The sequence below is a fragment of the Coregonus clupeaformis genome, unplaced genomic scaffold (assembly GCF_020615455.1).
Source record: "Coregonus clupeaformis isolate EN_2021a unplaced genomic scaffold, ASM2061545v1 scaf1360, whole genome shotgun sequence".
Taxonomy (NCBI): domain Eukaryota; kingdom Metazoa; phylum Chordata; class Actinopteri; order Salmoniformes; family Salmonidae; genus Coregonus; species Coregonus clupeaformis.
Window position 1 is genome coordinate 67,903 of NW_025534814.1, and position 20,004 is coordinate 87,906.

Here is a 20,004-nt window from a genome sequence, read left to right on the forward strand (position 1 = left end):
TGGACTGATGGTACCTGCATATGATCAGAGGAGGGAGAGAGCAGCAGATGGTCCACCTCTCACAGTCCCTGCTCTCTCTTTTCCTCTGGTGAGACTGGCCGGAGAGAGGGGACACCGTCTTCCACCTGATGGCGAAACTCAAGTCGCACTGCATTATTTCTGCCTCAATCACAAATTCATGTTGTTCCCATGACCAGAGAACGTGAATTATTCCTCAATATTAGAAGAGACACTACGAGCTGATAATAAAAACGCAGGGCTATCTATACACTTTGATACTCATTCATTGCAGCTGCAACGCGAGTGGAAGTAGGGAAAATAGCCTTTTACGTTTTGTTAATGTGTTGAATAAAAACAGTGTTGACAGTGCTGAATAAAAACTTAAACATGAACTCCCTCATAAAAACATCAGCCCTTTGCTGTATTCTTTGACAGTCTCTCTCTGGTCATTGTTTTAAAAGTTATGAAATCTCAAGTAGGCTTGTATCAAACTTTGCTGTGGGGTCATGGAAAATGTAAGTAGGCACAGTGATTTGAGCTATCCGATTGGCCAGCGCAGTAGGTGCACTTGATTTAGCCACAGCTCTCCTGGTCCGCTGGGTAGGCGGCGTTTGTCCTTTCAGACAAATGAAATGGTTAAAAATGGGAACACTTTGCCTACCCCGGCGCACAGCAGGGCTTCTGAATCAAGTGCACCTACCGCCAACAGTGCAAGACCAATAAAATAAAATAGGAGCACAAGACTTTATCATTGGCTTTTCTACAGAAATATTTGGTGATCAACTAGGACCTCTGGTCTAGAATGTTTCAACGAACAATGGTACTATAGGAGTGGTAGGACCTGTAGGCCCTATATGCTCCAAATAGCATGTCTAAATCACTTTCAGGTTCATTTACTGTAAATAACTTTTTTAAATTAGTCCTATTAGAACATTCTAGAAACAGGCCACAAACAGATAAACAGCCTGGTCATTGATCACCCATCAAAGATGGCTGCCGCTGCTCTGTATTTGATGCTCTCCTTAAACAGTGGCACCTCACAAGAATGAATCAGTGATGTCCCACACAGAAATAACTTTAGTCATTTGGAGGTCTGCTCAGTGTTTTTTTTTTTTGGGGGTTGGATTTGTTCTGAGTGATAGTAATGAGCTCCAGGAGACAGGCTCGGCGTGCTTCCCGTCGACACGGCAACCAATTATCGGCCCGCACCTGTCCAACTTGGTCGCAGCTGTACGGAACAGTGAAGCAGTCAGGCTGCGTGCTCCAGTCCCTCCCCACAGAGCAGTGAGCATTGAGCACTGCTTCCAATTTCCTATTCCTGGTTGTAATGATGATGGAGCCTGTTCTGATCCACAGCCATCAGCGATCAGCTCTCCATTTGGGTGTCAGCGCCCATCATATTCCCCATCTTGTCTTTCTACCCACCAAACCTACTGAGGTTTTTGTTACTTGTCTCTGATGTCGACTCAGACTACAGTATACTGCTTTTACTTTCAACAAGCTCTGTGTTTGATTCTTAAATACTGTGAACACAATAGAAGCTACAGCTGGCTGAGTAAAAAAAAAAAAAAGGTTAACATCTATGTATCATGTTGATAAATGTATTTAACGGTGCAAGGAATTGTTTGCACATTTGCAGACGCTCGCTGTTACACGCCACACAAATGTCCATTATCATTCCCCTCCCCTTGATAAATAATGCATTTAAATGACATGCATTTCCAGAATGGGGGATATGGATTGTGTCTCTGGGTCACATGGCCTGAATTTTGAATAAGAGAAAATAAAATGTATTCCTTAAATGGCGGATTTAATATTTTAGCATTCTTTGTCACATATTACTTTTCTCTGCACAAAGAGAGCCCTGGCCACCATGTTCCTAATCATTTAAATCCACATGCAATCTCGCTCAGCCATCTTAGCCAGGCCTGGCCATCCATTAGCTACTTCTCATTTCAGGGAGAAGCTGCAGCCCCATTAGTTCTGCCATGCTCGGCTACATTTCCATATCGTTCCATTTCAGCGTTTTCAGCCCAGAAAATGGGAAAAGTTGCGGATTAATTCCAACTAATCCTCAATTTTTCTATTGCCTTTAATTACTTGTTCTGGCCTCTGACATGCTGAATGGTCTCCAGCAATAACTTGACTTGGACGCGTTTCCCATTGTGACTTTAAGAAATGTTTGCTTATGTTTATGCTTCTCTCTCTCTCTCTCTCTCTCTCTCTCTCTCTCTCTCTCTCTCTCTCTCTCTCTCTCTCTCTCTCTCTCTCTCTCTCTCTCTCTCTCTCTCTTTCTCTGTGTGTGTGGTCTCCTATAGTTTGGTCATGAGTGACACCTTCTTCTGGTGGATCCTCATTTGAGATGACTAGTAAACTAGCTAGGCAGGTCATTTTTCATTTCTGGACCATTTTCATAAAGGTTTTAGACAGCTGATGTGGACTGTGAACGGATGCTTGTCCAAGTGGTCTACTTAATGATCCCTAAATGTTACACTCAAGCTCTGTAAGAGTCTTCTGTCAATGTCTATGGTAACAGAACTGGTGGGAGCCACTTGCATTTTACTGGAATGCATTGTCAGACAACCGCTAAAAGGACACAGTTATAATGTGCCACATCATCTGTGTAGAATCCATGTACACATTTTTTCATAGTGAGTCATCAGGGAGTTGGAACAAGGCGATTGGCAGGTGTGTGGGACTCCTCTGAGTCACCACGGTGTTATGATACCCCCCTTGACAGCCCTCCTGAACAGCACATTAGTCACCGTGGCCATCCAAGTAAAGCGGCCGTTTATGCCCCTTTGCGTTCAAAGGAGGCCCCAACGAAACGCGCTGATGAAAGTAATCTAATACCACAAATTAGCCTGTCACTTAGGCCGGATTATAACCCCCGTGAGAGCACGAGCTCAAATAACTTCTGCTTCGTTGTTCCTGGATGTAAATGGTAGAAAGAGGGAGAGAGGAGAGGGATGGAGGAGGAGAGGGAGGGGGGAGAAGGCGAGAGGGAGGGAGGGAGGAGGAGAGGGAGGGGGAGAGGGAGGGAGGAGGAGAGGGAGGGAGGGGGAGGGGGAGAGAGGGAAGGGGGAGAGGGAGGGGGGAGGGGGGGAGAGGGAGGGAGGGAGGGAGGGGGGAAAAAGGGAGGGGGAGAGAGGGAGGGGGAGAAAAGGAAGAAAAAGGGTACCTTTTCCTTTTAATCCGCTCAATCAGTCTCTGTGTAATTAAATATATTTTCTTCGTCACCCCCCTCTCCTATACCACCCCACCCCCCAACCTCCCCCACCATTTCAACACACCCTGATCCCCTTCTGTACTTCGAGAAGCCTCCCTCGCTAATCTAAGTCAATGCCTGGTTGGCCCCAAGCACCCACTCCACCCCTATGCCCATGTAGCTGTGCTGACATGTGAGAGAGGTTGGCAGAGTGAGAGAAAGAGAAAGAGAAAGAGATTGAGAGGTGTTGTTGATTCATGGTCCGCTCTGGCATAGCTTGTCAGATGCTGTGCATTCGTAATGGTCAGTGGCACTGACCTACAAATTATCACTGAAGAAAGGTGTTGAAGCCTGGTTTTGGTAAGCTGTCAGGGTCACACAGACTCACATGCACACACACACACACACACACACACACACTGAGGGAACGAACAGAAAAGCATTGAGGGTGACATTGGCTGAATTGGTCAGCCATTCTTAAAAAAAAACACACACACACACACACACACACACACACATGGTTAAGTTCTATTCTTGGGATGGGCTGCTCACCTTGGCTCTCTCCCCTATCAGTCTTAGCTTGAACCTCTGAACAAATGGTGCCCTGCTTCAATGGAGGAAAGAAGGAGCCTTTAAAATATTGCTCCACAAGGTCTCTCCACTTGCAGGCAGGCAAGGACAGTAGAACAGAAATCTACAGTCACTCTTTTGAATAGCATCTCCAATAGCTACAGTTATAATTACGCTACTGTATATAACATCAGATGAAGACAGCAACTCTTCCATAGAATCATGTCAGGCTAATCACCGTCTTGATCATACATATGATCTTGTTGAATGATAATGATATGATGACATTTTCTGCAAGGTGTTTCTATTCCAACTGACGTACTGTAAAATCACACCTCACGGTTCTTTGACGGCTTGACAATGTGGCAGGTAGGGTGCTTTACAACACCTTTTATAAGGTTAATCCCTCACCAAGGTAGTTGGTACAGATAGCATAATAAAGCCCTACCATTGTCTTAGTAATTCTTACATCTTGAATACATTAAATGAAAAACTTCAGAACCAAGCAACATGCAGTACTACCAATTATTTGCTGTGCGTCAATTTCCCAACCCTAGCTACGGATTACTGCGCAATAAAGCAACATATTCTATTCCAGGTTTTCTTGGAAGTGATATATTACAGCTTCAGTTACAAAGTTATTAAGAGTCGTTGCAGAGTGCTCAGACGATAATTGGCTAATAGGTAGAACAGTCAGTCTCTGTGGCTAATTAAAGGCATTAAATAATCACCTGTCACTTCTCGCCTGTCCTTGGTACAGAAATTAGAAGTTTCATCAGGCCTCCTAAAAATAGAGTGCTCCCTCGCTCTGACGTCTCACTTTTCACCTTCTCTTTCTCATCAAAAAGGAGCTCAGCATGCCCGAGCACGGCTTAGACACTCTATTCATGTTATTGGCTTCCAGTAATCCGAGGTGGGAATTTTTGGTTTCCGATCACACCAAGTTAGGCTAAGAAAATTGAGCCTGTGACTTTGAATGCTGAATGCGGCCCCCGGCGGGATACATTGCGTCGTTATTTATGGGTACAATATCTTAACTTTAAAGGTCCAGTGAAGTCAAACGTGATTTTCCTGTGTTTTATATATATTTCCACACTATGAGGTTGAAATAATGCTGTGAAATTGTGAAAATTATGATAAAGGCCCTTTTAGTGTAATAGCTGTTTGAAAAGAGTGGCTGAAATTTCAGTCTGTTTTGGTGGGATGGAGTTTTGGCCTGCCTGGTGTCATCAAATTAGTTAATAGACCAATAAGAAAGAGTGTTCCAAACCATTCTGCCAATAACAGCTAGTTTTCAGTTTTCCCCTCCCCACTCAGACTACTCTCAGACAGTCCTAGCAAAATTCTTGCTTGAGAAACTGCTCTTTGCTAAGCAATTTGTATTTCTTTTTGACCATTTTAATTGAAAACAATCACAGTAAGGTACTTAATTGTTACCCAGAAATGATTTGATATTGAGATAAAAACGTCTGCACTGGACCTTTAAAGGGAATGTCGTTTTAGTCACAACAGATGGAGTCTGAGGTAACAACGGTTTGGAGGGATGTTAAACAGCCAAGCCCATGAACACAACACTACTTTGATATATAAACAAAGTCAGTGCATTAATACTGCTGAAACATGTCATCCCGAGGTGTCTGGAACTAAATTAGTTCTCAGCTCTCCTGTCCGATCGCATCAACAACTCCTTAAATGATGTGTAATATTAGACTTGTTTAAACCAAATTACTGCTACAGGTGTGAATGTGCCTCAGCATCTGCATACCCGCCAGCTCTCCCAAGGGTCTCGATTGAAGGTCACTTCCCCTAGTGGGCAAAATTGGATGTGACGTTATCATGACAGTTCCTGGTTGCAATGATGTAATAACGACAGTTTTTGGTTGTAATGACGTCATGATCGAAAGACAGTCATTGCCCGCTGGGCCCTTGAACAAGAGGGGTGTTCAGGTCTCTAATTTGTCCCAAATTACCGCCCTAGCTGCATCTACCACGTGGCTGCTACACAACGATGGTGGTGGATCAGGAACCGGTACCCTTTACTGTGTCCAGTATGAGCCCCAACTTGTAATTTCAGATAACAGGTCCCATTTTATTGTCTTTTGTTCTAAGAAGAATCAATGAAACCCCTGTCTTGTGGTGATTCTGTTGGGTTGCGTTGATTCCCATTCAGTGGTTAAGTGTTTGTGAACAGCAGCCTACCTCAAAAGGTCAGACCACTTGGCACCCTCGGTTTGTTTTATATGTTGCTACTGCACCTCAAGCAAATACTGGGGGAAAACACCCCTAAACCTAGGTGGTTCTATAGAAGGATACATTTCTATGTTTTAGTGTCTAATGCTAGCACACAGCATGTGTACACATAGCCTACGTACACGCATGCACGCACAAACGCACACATATACACACCCACGGCCTCACACACCACAGGCATGCCCACGCGTACACTCCCACACACACACCTTCCTTAACAGTCTGCATCATTCACCATGATTGGATAATTCAAGTGGCTCTCCGTTTTCGACATTTTGTCAAGTGCCAGATCTTTGAAGTAATTTGCTCCCTGCTGAACAGCTAGGACCTATTAACCCTGCAGCACTAAGGCATAATGTGGTGCCACTTCTCTATGGCGCCACCCCAAATGGCACCCTAGTCCCTACATAGTGCACTACTTTTGACAAGAGCCCTATGTAATATAGGCCTATAGGGGATAGGATGCCATTTGGGACTCATCCTATGTTGCCTACCCAATACACTGCTTTCTATGGTTCACTCAATTATAGTAGCATCATCTTGTGGGGTTAGGTTGTAAGGGGATGGAAATATTGATTAAAAAAATATTGCACATTAATATTTCAAAAGGCTGCCAAAGCATGTCAATAGCCATAATGAGTGTTGCACTTCTAAAGAGAGAATGGTAAAGAGTTAAGAGAGAGGAAATATGCTGTGTACAGTTAGGGAAGACATCACACATTATACCCTCATCTATTGACATTCAAAGTAAATGTTATTGTAATAGTGTACTTCATACAGCTGTGCAACCCAAAGGCCTTATCATAAATAAATGGCAAAAGCATAATAAAGCAATAAGATTAAACATAAAGGATGAAATAAATAAGAGAAAAATGCCAAATCAAACCAATACATTTTCTGACGGACACTGAACACCCTCATGTTCACAGTGGTGATATGTGGTTAGATAAAAGGACACAAATATTTCAAGGTTCTAAGTCTTTGAGACTGGTGGAGACCAGTGTCTGAATAGCAAAGGAAGTGACTATCTGGCGTGATAATCTATCTCCACAATTTGATTGTATTCTAACATGTCTGTTTGCACAGACAGCGCCAGCCTGGGTGGTGAAGAGGATGCTGGATATAAATAACATAAACCTCATCAGGTCATTATTTGGACAGGCAGATGATGCACACTTCCTCTGCAGATGCGACAAAGGTCACCCACAACAATAATCACCACTTCATCATCAATATCGGCTGTGCACGTGAGAAATGCCCCGAGGAGGTAGGCCTAAGCTAAAACTGACGAGGACAATAAGCATCACCTCCAACTACACACACTGCTACACATATAAACATTTCTAAAAACATGTTTTGACATTGTCATTATGGGGTATTGTGGGTACTATATTTCATCCATTTTGAATTCAGGCTGCAACACAACAAAATGTGGAATAAGTCAAGGTGTATAAATACTTTCTGAAGGTACTGTACCTCCAACTACACACAAACTTCAAAAGTAATATTACCATTGTTATCAAGTTAGACAAGAACAATATGCGTTAGAGAAAAATAGCTCTTGCTGGGTTCTTTACAGTTATTCCAGAGTTTAATCAATCAAGAAGACAAACTTAAAATAACCAAAACGTACAAAAGTGCATAACTACTGAATGTAAACGGCAAAACTCAAAGAAGTTATTTCATAGTTTTCCCCCATATTCATCTCTCTCTGATCAATATTTTCATGTGCAAGTCATTATTGGGGCGGTTGCAGTAAAGGAGCCCATCCTGTATAACTACTTCCTGTACTACCCTTTATTAAAGTAAACACTTACTACTAAAATGTTTGGACCACATTCATTCATAATTCATAAAGCCTTGGCTAAGAGAGCTCCAAAATAGACCATTGTACTATGACATCATAACTCATAAGAGGAGGAAGTGGGAAAAGAAGAGCAAGAGAGGCAGCCATCCAATCCATTGGTGTGAATGCACTGGTTTCTCCTAATTAGTAGTGGTGCCAGAGTGAACTTGATGGGAAATGGATTGAAATATCACACTGGCCCCCGTACGCCTGTCTGAGACGTACAGACTGAGAGCTTTGATCAAAGGGAGAAAAAACGGGGTTGAATGTTGCAGCCTGCTACGTTTATGAGCTTGCCCTCTCAAATGGCTTCACATCTCCGAGTGTCATTACGAAAGGTCATTATGACGGTTACCACTCGGAAAGGGCACTCAGCGTTGGTGTCGGGTAACGAGTGAACACTTTGAAGTGAAAACTTTTTAAAGGGGTCAAACTCAAGTCAGGTCATGCATTTAGGGGTCCCTGCATTTTCATGTCAGTTACTTACAGTATATTGGTAGGCTTCTACATGTTGTTTGTGTTTTTCCTATCTGCGGACATGCATAGCAATATTCATTAGCCAGTGTGACCCGGTTAGCTCAAGATAGACATTGAACCAGATAATATTTTGTGACAAGGTTTGGTGATTTTGTTGTTAGTTTCGACCTAAAAATCACAGACTGTTATGACTGGGTGTCACGTCTCGTTTACGGTCACATTAAAGCAGGATCTGTGACGGAAGGTTCATGAAAAGTGTTTGGCGTGACAGAGGGGAAAAAGCTTTACTTTCGCTTCATACTGTCAGTGGAGAACATCTGTGTAGCAGAGATGCTTGTTCTGTGACCGTGCAATCGGCCCACTGCAGCTGTCCGAGGTGACAGTCCCTGTCACGGTCGAAGAAAAGAGAGAAAGGGAGGGGGGTGGGGGGGTGGGGTGAGAGAGGGAGACTAGAGAGAGATAATCCCTGTATCAAATCCAGCCCCAGAGACAGAGAGAGGAAGGTCCAGGTTTTTGCAGTTTAACGATTTCACTCGCTCGCCTGCCAATCTCTCCATCCACAGCTTTGTCTGTGTCCCCCGCCACCCTCTCCCTCACTTTATTACACTGAGGATTTTTTCATATGTTGAGCCATGTCTATAGGAATAAAAGCCTATGTTTGTTCGCCGAATATGTCAGGGCTCTTTTGAGATGTTGTTATGGCCTCACAAATCCCTCTGTGGGTTACTGTGTGTCGTCTCAAAGAGGTTTGCACAGTACAGTGGCGTAGGAACAGCTCTCATCATGCATGGCTTAACTGTGTAATAGCTTTGCAACTTCAGCAGCTCTTATTTACTATAATGGCTCCACCATTACAGTACCATCAGAGTCTCCTCTCCTGTGTGGCCTCTGTCTTTGCTAATAGGGCCCTTACTTTTTTCCATTATGTAAATACAGATGTAGGATCTTCATTTGATCTCCCTGTAAACAGGAGAACTGTCCTGCAATACAGGAAATGTAAAACTTGTAGTGTATTTGAGGTATAAAAAGGCTTCTGAAGTTTGTAATTTCCACTTTGAAATGTATCAACCCCTACAAAAATGTCCATTAATTATAATCCACATAATAATTAACATTTCCTGTTGCTGCAGGATTATTTTCCTGCTGTAGCAAACTGTCTCAAATTAAGATCCTACGTCTGTAAGTCTTGATGAATACATGTCTTCCCTTCCTGAGTTCTTTCCTCTTTTCAAGCAAGATTGAGGTCTGTATGGAACAAAATGTACATTACAGTATGTATGTAGGCCAAGGTCGACAGAGTCTTTTGTCCACATAATGAAAACTATTATAGATTGGTCCTTCAAGGCTGGGATATGAGCGACATATGTGTTACACGGCAAAATATTATTAGGTTTAACAAATAGGACAGAATGATTTGACATGTATCCCGTTGATACAGTCTGTCTTCACATGGGAATTCAGCTTTTTCCATTATCTGTTCCCCTTGGCAAACGTGGTCTTAGATTTCAGCCCCACTCTTAAATGATTGAAATCTCAAGTTTCTGACAAAGTAACCTAGTTATGCTATCCATCCCTGGCAAAAGTTTTAAAACTTGCAGCAGCTTGACCCGTTGGCTGTGAGAACACTCCACCGCTCGTCTTTGAATACATTTACTGATGCAAACACTCACTCTGGGTCGAAAGAGATCTTGGTATGTTGCCCTGTCTGTAGAGTGCTAGCATCTCGCTTTTACCTCAGGTCAGAATCCAGCACTGTCTATCCATGGGGAAGGCTGCCCTAAGACCTTCTCCTCACCACAACGGCACAGGGGGAACTTATCAACGTATGTGAACACGACCTCGCTATCCACAGATCAGCCAAGCTCGGCAGAATCTAGTAATGATTTTGGGGTATAGGCTAACATTCAGTGGAAGGCTGACCATAACCACATGCTGACCTAATGACCGGTTGGAACCACAGTGAGGACCAGCCTCATAAGCAGTCCATCATAGTTTGTGGATAGGAATGAATCACATGGTCTTCCTCCAATCCAAGTTGGCCTATTTAGTAATACTATTCAGTCTAACCAATAATAGCACACACAGAGTATTTGGTGTTCAAGAACAGTTATGAGGCAAATACTCAGTTCACTGCTAGCATTGACAATGTTCTCATACCTAAACCATGCATTATGACACAGTTTCAGATATTTATGTAGAATATAGTCATTAACATGAATATATGCAAAAACAACAGAATTACATAATGATGTAGTATTTGCATTAGTAATTGTTGGTGCTCAGTGAAGAGAAGTGTAATTGCTGGTCATTAAACAGTAACAGCATTTAACATTCAACACCTGACTTTATGAAAACCTGCTAAATATAGATATTATTACATTAAAAAGGTAATAACGCATATTTACATCTTATTAATGCAACATAATATAGCTTTTTATACCTTTATATTATAATTTAATGAAATCAAAATACTATAGTAAATTCCCTTATTTTTCATTGCACTCACTTCAGCTAATTTTACATATAGATCAGCTGTGGGGGGGTTTTGTGGGCACATGTGTTTTGTGTGCGGGAAAACTCTTTGTGAAGTGGTCCTTCCATAGCCAATGCAACCGCTCCACTCTGCAAGGTCAAGTTGAGTCTTTTGAAAGCCTGCTCATTGGTCTGTAACTATTCAATTTGTTTCAGAGAGAGAAGAAGTCAATGGAATAGGAAGGGGCATATGGGACAACGATCAGAGTTCACAGGAAAGGAAAAAGATTTCTTGCTTCATTCAGTTTTAAACTAATGCACTTTGTACTCTTGAAAGAAAATCTAATCTACACTCCATAGGCCATATAGCGAACAACAGACCTTACTGCTACAGAGATATAAAGGGATAAAAGTCAAATTCCAGATGAATTTTAACACAGATTTCAAATAAGGGAAACCACTGAATAGACCCAGAGGAAATATGCATAATGTATGCCGTTGATTGCTGCAGGCACAAAACACGAATATCACACATAAAAGTTTATAGGAGAGCAAAATCAAACGAGTGAAAACAACAATACTATGTTCTTTAAATGAGCAATTTTAATAGAGGTATTGTATCATTAAGATCAGCACACATCCATAGATAAGAGGCAAAATAACTCATCCTCCCAAACCATATTTTAATTATACAGTACATTTCTCTGTGGTTTATTACTGTTTGGTTTGTTTTTGCTCTCCTATAAACTTTTATGTGTGATATTCGTGTTTTGTGCCTGCAGCAATCAACGGCACACATTATGCATATTTCCTCCAGGTCTATTTCTTTGACAAAAATCCATGCATTATACATGAAGTTGTATTTTAATAAAACACACAAATTAGAACTTGATGCTTGCACTTTGACACTATCTTAACTAGAAAATAAGTGTGTCTCCTCCTTTCTGTCTAAAACTAAAAATAGTAATTTCACACAATGGCTATGTGGAATATCCAGGTAACTCAAATCCCACTGCTCGAAGCCCAGCACAAAAAAAAAAAAACTATTATTATCTGCACCCTTACTTTGATAGTTTACCTTGAAATCAAAAGGCTTTGCAAGAATACTAACAATGCACAAAATGGCTATTTACTCCACAGACTTGTGCTTTCTCAGAGAAACCCCTCATGTGAGGTAGTGGTGTATGTGAGTGTTCAGGGAGGAGTGAAGACTTAGGAAGGGGATGAATAGTTTGCTAAATCAACACTTTCTTTGATCCCTCATGATTATCGGAACAAGGTGAAAAATTTAATTGTTGACTAGAAAGAGGCTGACAATGTGTTTGTTTGTACTATGCATGTTATGATATACTGGCACAGCTATGCAGCGTCATAGTAACATCCACTTATTATGGGAGATGTGGAATGAACAGTACATTTGATAAATCTTGTATTGAAAAATGTAATCCTGTGCAGGGCCACCATGGCAGCTCAGTGCCATATTAGAATGGTCAGTATTGTATCTGCTTTATCGATCGGCCATCTTTTAATCACTATTTCCGCACTCAAAGGCTGGCTTCCGTTTAATGAATGCAAGAATAATCGGATAATCCCTGTGAGAGATACGCAATATATATGTCAATGATCGAGGCAGAGAAAGACAGGGGATGGTGAAATAAAAGGGGCAAACGAAACATGTAACTGTCTCTGCCTTATGGCATCTGATACCTCACCTCTTCCAGTAATTACTGCACCACTTGTGTCTTGTGTTCGAAATGTGATCATTTCCTGTCAAGGATAGCAAGCAATACCAAAGGGTTTATGTATTCTGTCCCCATCTCAACCACACTTCATTAGGGAGAAAAGAGTGCAGGGCCCAGGGTAAGGCAGAAGGAATGGATTAATACTGAGTAGAAGAACCCAGGCTCCTCTCTCATCTCCTCCCTGTGTGGAACCACAGCCCGTCACGGGCCTGTCAATGCCTCTGCCCTGCTGAAATGGTGAGGGCCTGTGTGGGGGTGGCAGAGGGCCTCACCTGCTCTGAGTGGCCCTTTGGCTCCCGTCATAGAGAGGGAGAGAGAGAGAGGTAATTAGGATATATGGTAGAGACGGAGGTAAAGCAAGTAAATGAAAGTGGAGATGAGGGGATGGGCAGAAAAAGATAGAGAGGGAGAGAGGGATAGAGAGGGGGATAATGAAGGAGAAGGTGGAGATGAGTAGTTGGCTAGTGTGTAGGCTTCCGGTCAGCAGAGGTTGGCCTGATGCCTGATGCAATTTAAAGCACATCTCCTACAACACTGGAGAAGACAGTAGAGCACGGCGCTTGTAACGCCAAGGTAGTGGGTTCGATCCGGGACCACCCATACACAAAAATGTATGCACGCATGACTGTAAGTCGCTTTGGATAAAAGCGTCTGCTAAATGGCATATTATTATTATTAGATGGATACTTGTTGTACCTTTCTTAGAAGTTGATTTGAAAAGGCAGGAGCGGAATGAATGTGAACCACAGGACCTCAATAGACATATGTCTTCCTCTTTTCGCACTGATCCAAATAGACAGGATTGGTGAAAGTAATATGGCAGAAACCAACTAGATGATTTGCTTTCACCTGTCCAGTTTTTACAGATCAACGTTGATGAATAATAGCTATGTGGATAGAGGAAGTCGCTTAAGACCACTGAGATGCAACTGCCATGTTTTGGATGACTTAAATGCCTAACGTGCGAGATGCTGAAGTAGACAATGGGATGCTTGTGTATAAGTGTATAACCATTGTTAAAACAAACTAAGTGTAGTCGTGTATCTCTCTTCCCCCTCTCTGTTTGTCTCTCCCAGGATGAGTGAGAGACACACACAGCAAGGAAGTAAAGGGGTTCTACTTCTGATGGTCTGCATGGTGACTCTGCTGGAGATGGCCAGACCAACAGAAGGTCACAGAGGTAAGGGCAGTACAGTACACCTGCCTAAGAGCAGCATGCTCATTGCCTTTCTTTACATTCATTTTGGTACTGAGTGTACAAAACATTATGAACACCTGCTTTTTCCATGACATAGACTGGCCAGGTGAATCCAGCTATGATCCCTTATTTATGTCACTTGTTAAATCCCTTCAATCAGTGTAGATGAAGGGGAGAAGACAGGTTAAAGAAGGATTTTTAAGCCTTGAGACAATTGAGACATGGATTGTGTATGTGTGCCATTCAGAGGGTGAATGGGCAAGACAGAATATGTGTCTTTGAACGGGGAATGGTAGCAGGTGCCAGGCGCACCGATGGAACGCTTTCGACACCTTGTAGAGTCCATGCCCCAACGAATTTAGGCTGTTCTGAGGGCAAAAGGTTGGGTGCAACTCAATAAGGAAGGTGTTCCTAATGTTTTGGACATTCATCCTGCTAGTTTAAATGATGTCTGATCTCTGAGCTCTCATATTATTTACATTTACATTTTACATTTAAGTCATTTAGCAGACGCTCTTCTCCAGAGCGACTTACTAATTGTTTTTTATAGCCTATAGTATGTCTAGATGTTTTATCTTCGATGTCATAGATGATTAAATGCACCTGATGTTCCAACGGTAAAGGATTGTGTGACAGCTTAAATGTGTGAAAGAGGTGTAATTCAAAATACTTCCCTTGTCTTGTTAAGACTGTTGACAAGCTGGGACATCACTAGAACATGACTAGAACCCGACGAGATCAATTATAGCATCTCAGTAACATTACAAGTGTGGGGCAACTCACATGTTTCAACCTCATTGGTTTCAACACTGGGAGCTTCACTGACAATCCACTGTCGTAGATAATTGGCAAGGTGATTCCATAGACATGCAGGATGGCCATTCGTGGACATGACAGAAAATGTTTAGCTTTCTTCTGTCTGTCGACCAATTAAAGTAGGGCATGGGCCTCCAGCATGTGGCTTTTGATTGGCAGCGATCCTTACTCAAGGCGCTCATCATTTCTGCAGGAATTGGATCCGAATAATCTCGCACATGTTCAATTTCTATCTGATAGCTTCAGCGGTCCCCTAATTTCCCTCGGGTGTTATTTATGTTGCTGTAAACCTGTTATCATTCCAGGGATGAAATCAACCCAGAACACGTTCAAAGTCGAGAAAATAAATTATTCCCAGAGAACACAAGAAAAAAAGAAATTATACCATAAAAAAAAACAAAAAAAAACACCCTAAGTAAATATTGTTGGTTTCGGCAAGCAAAGAAATTGATTTTCTAATGCACTTTGTGTCATATTTGAGTGCTCGCAATACTTTTTTATATTAGTGGCTTCTGTCAGCAAAAAGCTGCATAGATTTGTATATCTTCAAAACCCTCTTCCCTCTTTTCGCTTTGACGTGTCGGCTTTCATTTGCTGAGATGTGCTGGAAGAGTGATCTGCCTCGCTTTCCGAGTTGCTTTCTCTAGTTCACCTTGTATTTGCCATTGTATTGAGTTGTTTACATGGCCAAGGTGCAATACTGGAGAGGCACAACAAGAGCACTTGACCCTATGGGCACTCCTACCGTATACACATCCTTGGAATAAGATGTCCAAGGACCTTTACAATCATTATCATTACAATGATCCACTGTCCTTGTAAACTCAGTGGATGAATGTTCCTGATAATCAATATTTTTCCTAGTATTCCAAGTATTGATCCAATGGGAAAACACTGGACACATACAATAAGCACTGAGACTTAACATATTGCTCTAGTTTGTCCGATGGTTTGTCCAATTACTGTCATAGACCATTAGCGCATTGCAATAAAATGTACAATGAAGCATGGTCTCACTCCAAAGGTTTACGACGTATTCAGCCTACTTAGAAACATTGTGAGAATGTCCTTATCCCCCCATTATACGGGAGCAATTCTATTTGAATTACGGGCAACCCAGAGCGAGTATCCTATTATGTCTGTAAGTGCATTTTATCTTCTTTGTCGATTTCCAGTGTTTGTTGGGAAATCAGTTGGCTGGTAACAGTGCAAATGGATTGCCAAAAAATAAACATTGTTCTTTTCCTCAAGAGCACAGTTCCCAACCATTTGGGAGTCCTATCTTTTTCATTTTTTTCTGAAACAGCACAATCAATACTTCTTGGTTGGGAATAGATCCGCAATTGCATTGCCCTCAGAAAATACATTTTATTTCACTTCTTAATCTGATTTGTAGTGTGCCTTGAGGATTTCACTACATAGACTGTCCGCTTCAGCGGAGCCCTGCAATATCAAGAGTTTGAGTAAAAGGTATCTTATGAAAGAGAGAGGATGTGTTCACAACCAATTTACATGATCAAAATGATATGAAACTTGATGACAAAACAGTTTTCTATCTATGGACCAAGCTTTACGGACGTCAGGTGCAGAACAGCATAAGAACCATGAAAAGCTATTGTGCCGCTGGCTGTCTTCACTTGCATACAATTACTAGAATTACATATTCAGAATTGATTGAAGGTTAAAAAAAATCTAGACATTCTGTACTGTACATATGTGACCTGCTCGGCCAAAAGCCTCTCAAACAGAGAGAAATAATGGTTATATAAAAAAGAAAAAGTGAATATAATCATGAACTGTAGTGTTGGTGCCACTTTCCTAACAGGGACCCAGAGAATCAATTTGTAGTCAGTGCATAGCAATTACATGGGTCACCAGTTCTTCATCACCTTGGAATATTCTTTTCACCAATGTATAAAGCCACTCACTCCTTTCCCTTGCACCGGCCCAGCAGGGAAAGGCGCTTCTCTGGGACTCTGGGACAAGACTCATTCCCAAGTACATAAAAAACCTCTGTTTCATAGCAGGACAGCACAGTGGTCATACGGCTAGAGCTCCAAATCTACTCAAAAAACCTCTTCCTCTCTGTGTGAAGCGTGGCGCTACCTTTACATAGATCTAAGCAACGCCGGCAGAAACATATTTGTCTTTCATATATTTTTTTATACGAGTAGAGTGTGAGTCAGCCTCCCGCTACATTCAAGTGATTGCTCCTCAGTTATTTTGATGTATGAGCAGGGACCGGGGGGACGGCGATAGCAGAAGCGCTATCAAAACTTGTGTATTATCAAAAAAGAGCTCCGCCTCCCTCCTTTTCACTTCCTGTGTGTCTTTTGATCTATAGCCCTATACCTAACACCTCTCTATAACATGGTACGACTACTCATCTGCTTGAACTCCTAACAGTTAGTGTGAGGAATCTCATCTGAGCAATGGTACTCAACCACTGCATTCAGTTTGATTTGAAACATTTGGGTACAAATGATAGATCGAAGCTATTGTAAACGTTCAAATGTTATTGATTGAGGTGGGATTCTTCCACGTTGTGTCCCAGTGATGGTGGCGTTCAGGATGTTAGTTTAGGTGTTGATGCAGCTGCAATACAGTCGACTCAATACCCTACCTCCTCCTACGACATTTCTGCCTAAGTGATAAAAAAAAAACATGCCTGAAGATTCCACAATAACAAGGCATGCAAATGCAATTTAATTAAATAAGCTTGGCTGGCTTCACTGGTATAGAGTACAGCAATCAGTGGGCAGGTTCCACAGCACTTTTCATTTGTTGTTTACCAAATGAGCAATAACTGCCTCTGCAGAAGGACGGACTCCTCGTGAAAATGTCACATGTAATTAAAAGAGCAGGGAGCAGCACAGTCCCTAAATAATTCAGACAATGTAGCGTGAGCTGTAAATTGGCTCAAAATACTGCAACAACTGCACCTTCTTTTCTGGGGAACTTGTAAGAAACTCCTGAGATAGGGATTTTTCAATTGTTTTTTGAATGGCAAAATAGCCTACTAATTCCTCAGCTGATGCTTGAAGTTACAAACTGTTTTAAAGCTTAATCATAGTTATTCTGTACCTTCAGGGTTGTGGGTACCGCAGAAGTATTAGGTAGCCTCCCTTAACAGGAGCATGCCTCCAGTGTTCTGAATATGTGAACAGGCTGTTAGTGAACCTAATACAAAGTTAACTCAACAATGGCCATATAGTAGGCCTACATTATTGCCTGTTAAAAATGAACCCTTGATTCTAACTTTTTTTGCAGTCCCACAGCATAAGTAATACATTAGTTTTTGCGTTACGCCTCTTTTTTGTGCTGCACTATGATAATAAACTGAGCTATTAGGCTACTTAGAAGTAGTGTTGCATTATTTGAGTTCTGACAAGTTTGTACTGAGTTATCAAGTGGCTAATTCTGTTCGGTGTTTTTTTACAGTGCATCAAGTCAGAACCGGCACTTGTGAGGTTGTGGCTTTGCATCGATGCTGCAACAAGAACAAAATAGAAGAACGCTCCCAAACTGTTAAATGCTCCTGCTTCCCTGGACAAGTGGCCGGGACGACCAGAGCTGCCCCGTCCTGTGTAGATGGTACGTTCCAGCTGAATATTTATATTGTGAGCTCGCACCGTCTTCCTTAGTGAAACTGCTCTAAAGAATTGTTATTCATTTTGTAACGCTTCAGACCACAAGGTGCTTAGTTATAGCCATCCACAGAGGCCTCATTTATACTTTGTTTTACGTGTTTAAGTGTTAAACTGTAATTAAATGTGTTAAAAAGTGTTTACCAGAAGTGCTCCTGTGCCATATAGTCGTATCCTCAGGGGAAATTAGTTTGGTCTCCTGTTTTTCAACCAACAATTCCTTACATTTAGTGGAGTCTGGTGCTTTATGACAACTCAGTACTGTCTCTGCCTTTTACAGTAATGGTCTTGCTGAATTGTACTCCTCCTCTAACTCCCTATAGTGCTGTAAAACCAAGTGAGCCAATTAGAAGGCTGAACATGCACATGCCAACTACACTGCCTTCAGAAAGTATTCACACCCCTTGACTTTTTCCACATTTTGTTGTGTTACAGCCTGAATTTTAAATTGATTAAATTGAGACACTTTTTGGCACTGGTCTACACACAATACCCCATAATGTCAAAGTGGAATTACGTTTTTCATAATTTTTACAAATTAATAACACATTAAAAGCTGAAATGTCTTGAGTCAATAAGTATTCAACCCCTTTGTTATGGCAAGCCTAAATAAGTTCAGGAGTAAAAATGTGCTTAACAAGTCACATAATAAGTTGCAAGGACTGTGTGCAATAATAGTGTTTAACATGAACTTTGAATGACTACCTCATCTCTGTACCCCACACATACAATTATCTGTAAGGTCCCTCAGTCGAGCAGTGAATTTCAAACACAGATTTAACCACAAAGACCAGGGAGGTTTTCCAATGCCTCACAAAGAAGGGCACCTATTGGTAGATGGGTAAAAATAAAGAAAAGCAGACATTGAATATCCCTTTGAGCATGGTGAAGTTATTAAGTTATTAATTTCACTTTGGATGGCGTATCAATACACCCAGTCACTACAAAGATACATGCGTCCTTCCTAACTCAGTTGCCAGAGAGGAAGGAAACCACTCAGGGATTTCACCATGAGGCCAATGTTGACTTTAAAACAGTTAGAGTTTAATGGCTGTGATAGGAGAAAACTGAGGATGGATCAACAACATTGTAGTTACTCCACAATACTAACCTAATTGACAGAGTGAAAAGGAATCCTGTACAGAATAAAAATATTCCAAAACATGCATCCTGTTTGCAATAAGACACTAAAGTAAAACTGCTAAAAATGTGGCAAAGAAATTAACTTTATGACCTGAATACAAAGCGTTATGTTTGGGGCAAATCCAACACAACACATCACTGAGTACCACTCTTCAAGCATGGTGGTGGCTGCATCATGTTATGGGTATGCTTGTCATCAGCAAGGACTAGGGATAAAAATAAATGGAATAAAGCTAAGCACAAGAAAAATCCTAGAGGAAAACCTTGTTCAGTCTGCTCCCAGACACTGGGAGACAAATTCAACTTTCAGCAGGACAATAACCTAAAACACAAGGCCAAATATACACTGGAGTTGCTTACCAAGACGACATGGTGAGTGGCCTAGTTACAGTTTTGACTTAAATTGGCTTGAAGATCTATGGCAAGACTTGAAAATGGCTGTCTAGCAATGATCAACAACCAACTTGACAGAGCATGAAGAATTTTTTTAAGAATAATGTGCAAATATTGTACAATCCAGGTGTGCAAAGCTCTTAGAGAGTTACCCAGAAAGAGTCACAGCTGTAATCGCTGCCAAAGGTGATTCTAACATCTATTGACTCAAGGGGTGTGAATCACAGGAGTTTGGTAGCAAC

General features: G+C 41.6%; 1 protein-coding gene across 1 annotated transcript in view; it reads left to right on the forward strand.

Moving 5' to 3' along the window:
* LOC121543534 (chemokine-like protein TAFA-2) overlaps positions 1-20,004 on the forward strand; it is a 58,823-nt gene that overhangs the window by 31,431 nt on the left and 7,388 nt on the right. The window contains exons 2-3 of the mRNA XM_041853473.2: positions 13,642-13,745; positions 18,021-18,173. Coding sequence (XP_041709407.1) covers positions 13,643-13,745; positions 18,021-18,173 — 256 coding nt within the window. The 5' untranslated portion in view covers position 13,642. The remainder of the gene's footprint in view (positions 1-13,641; positions 13,746-18,020; positions 18,174-20,004) is intronic.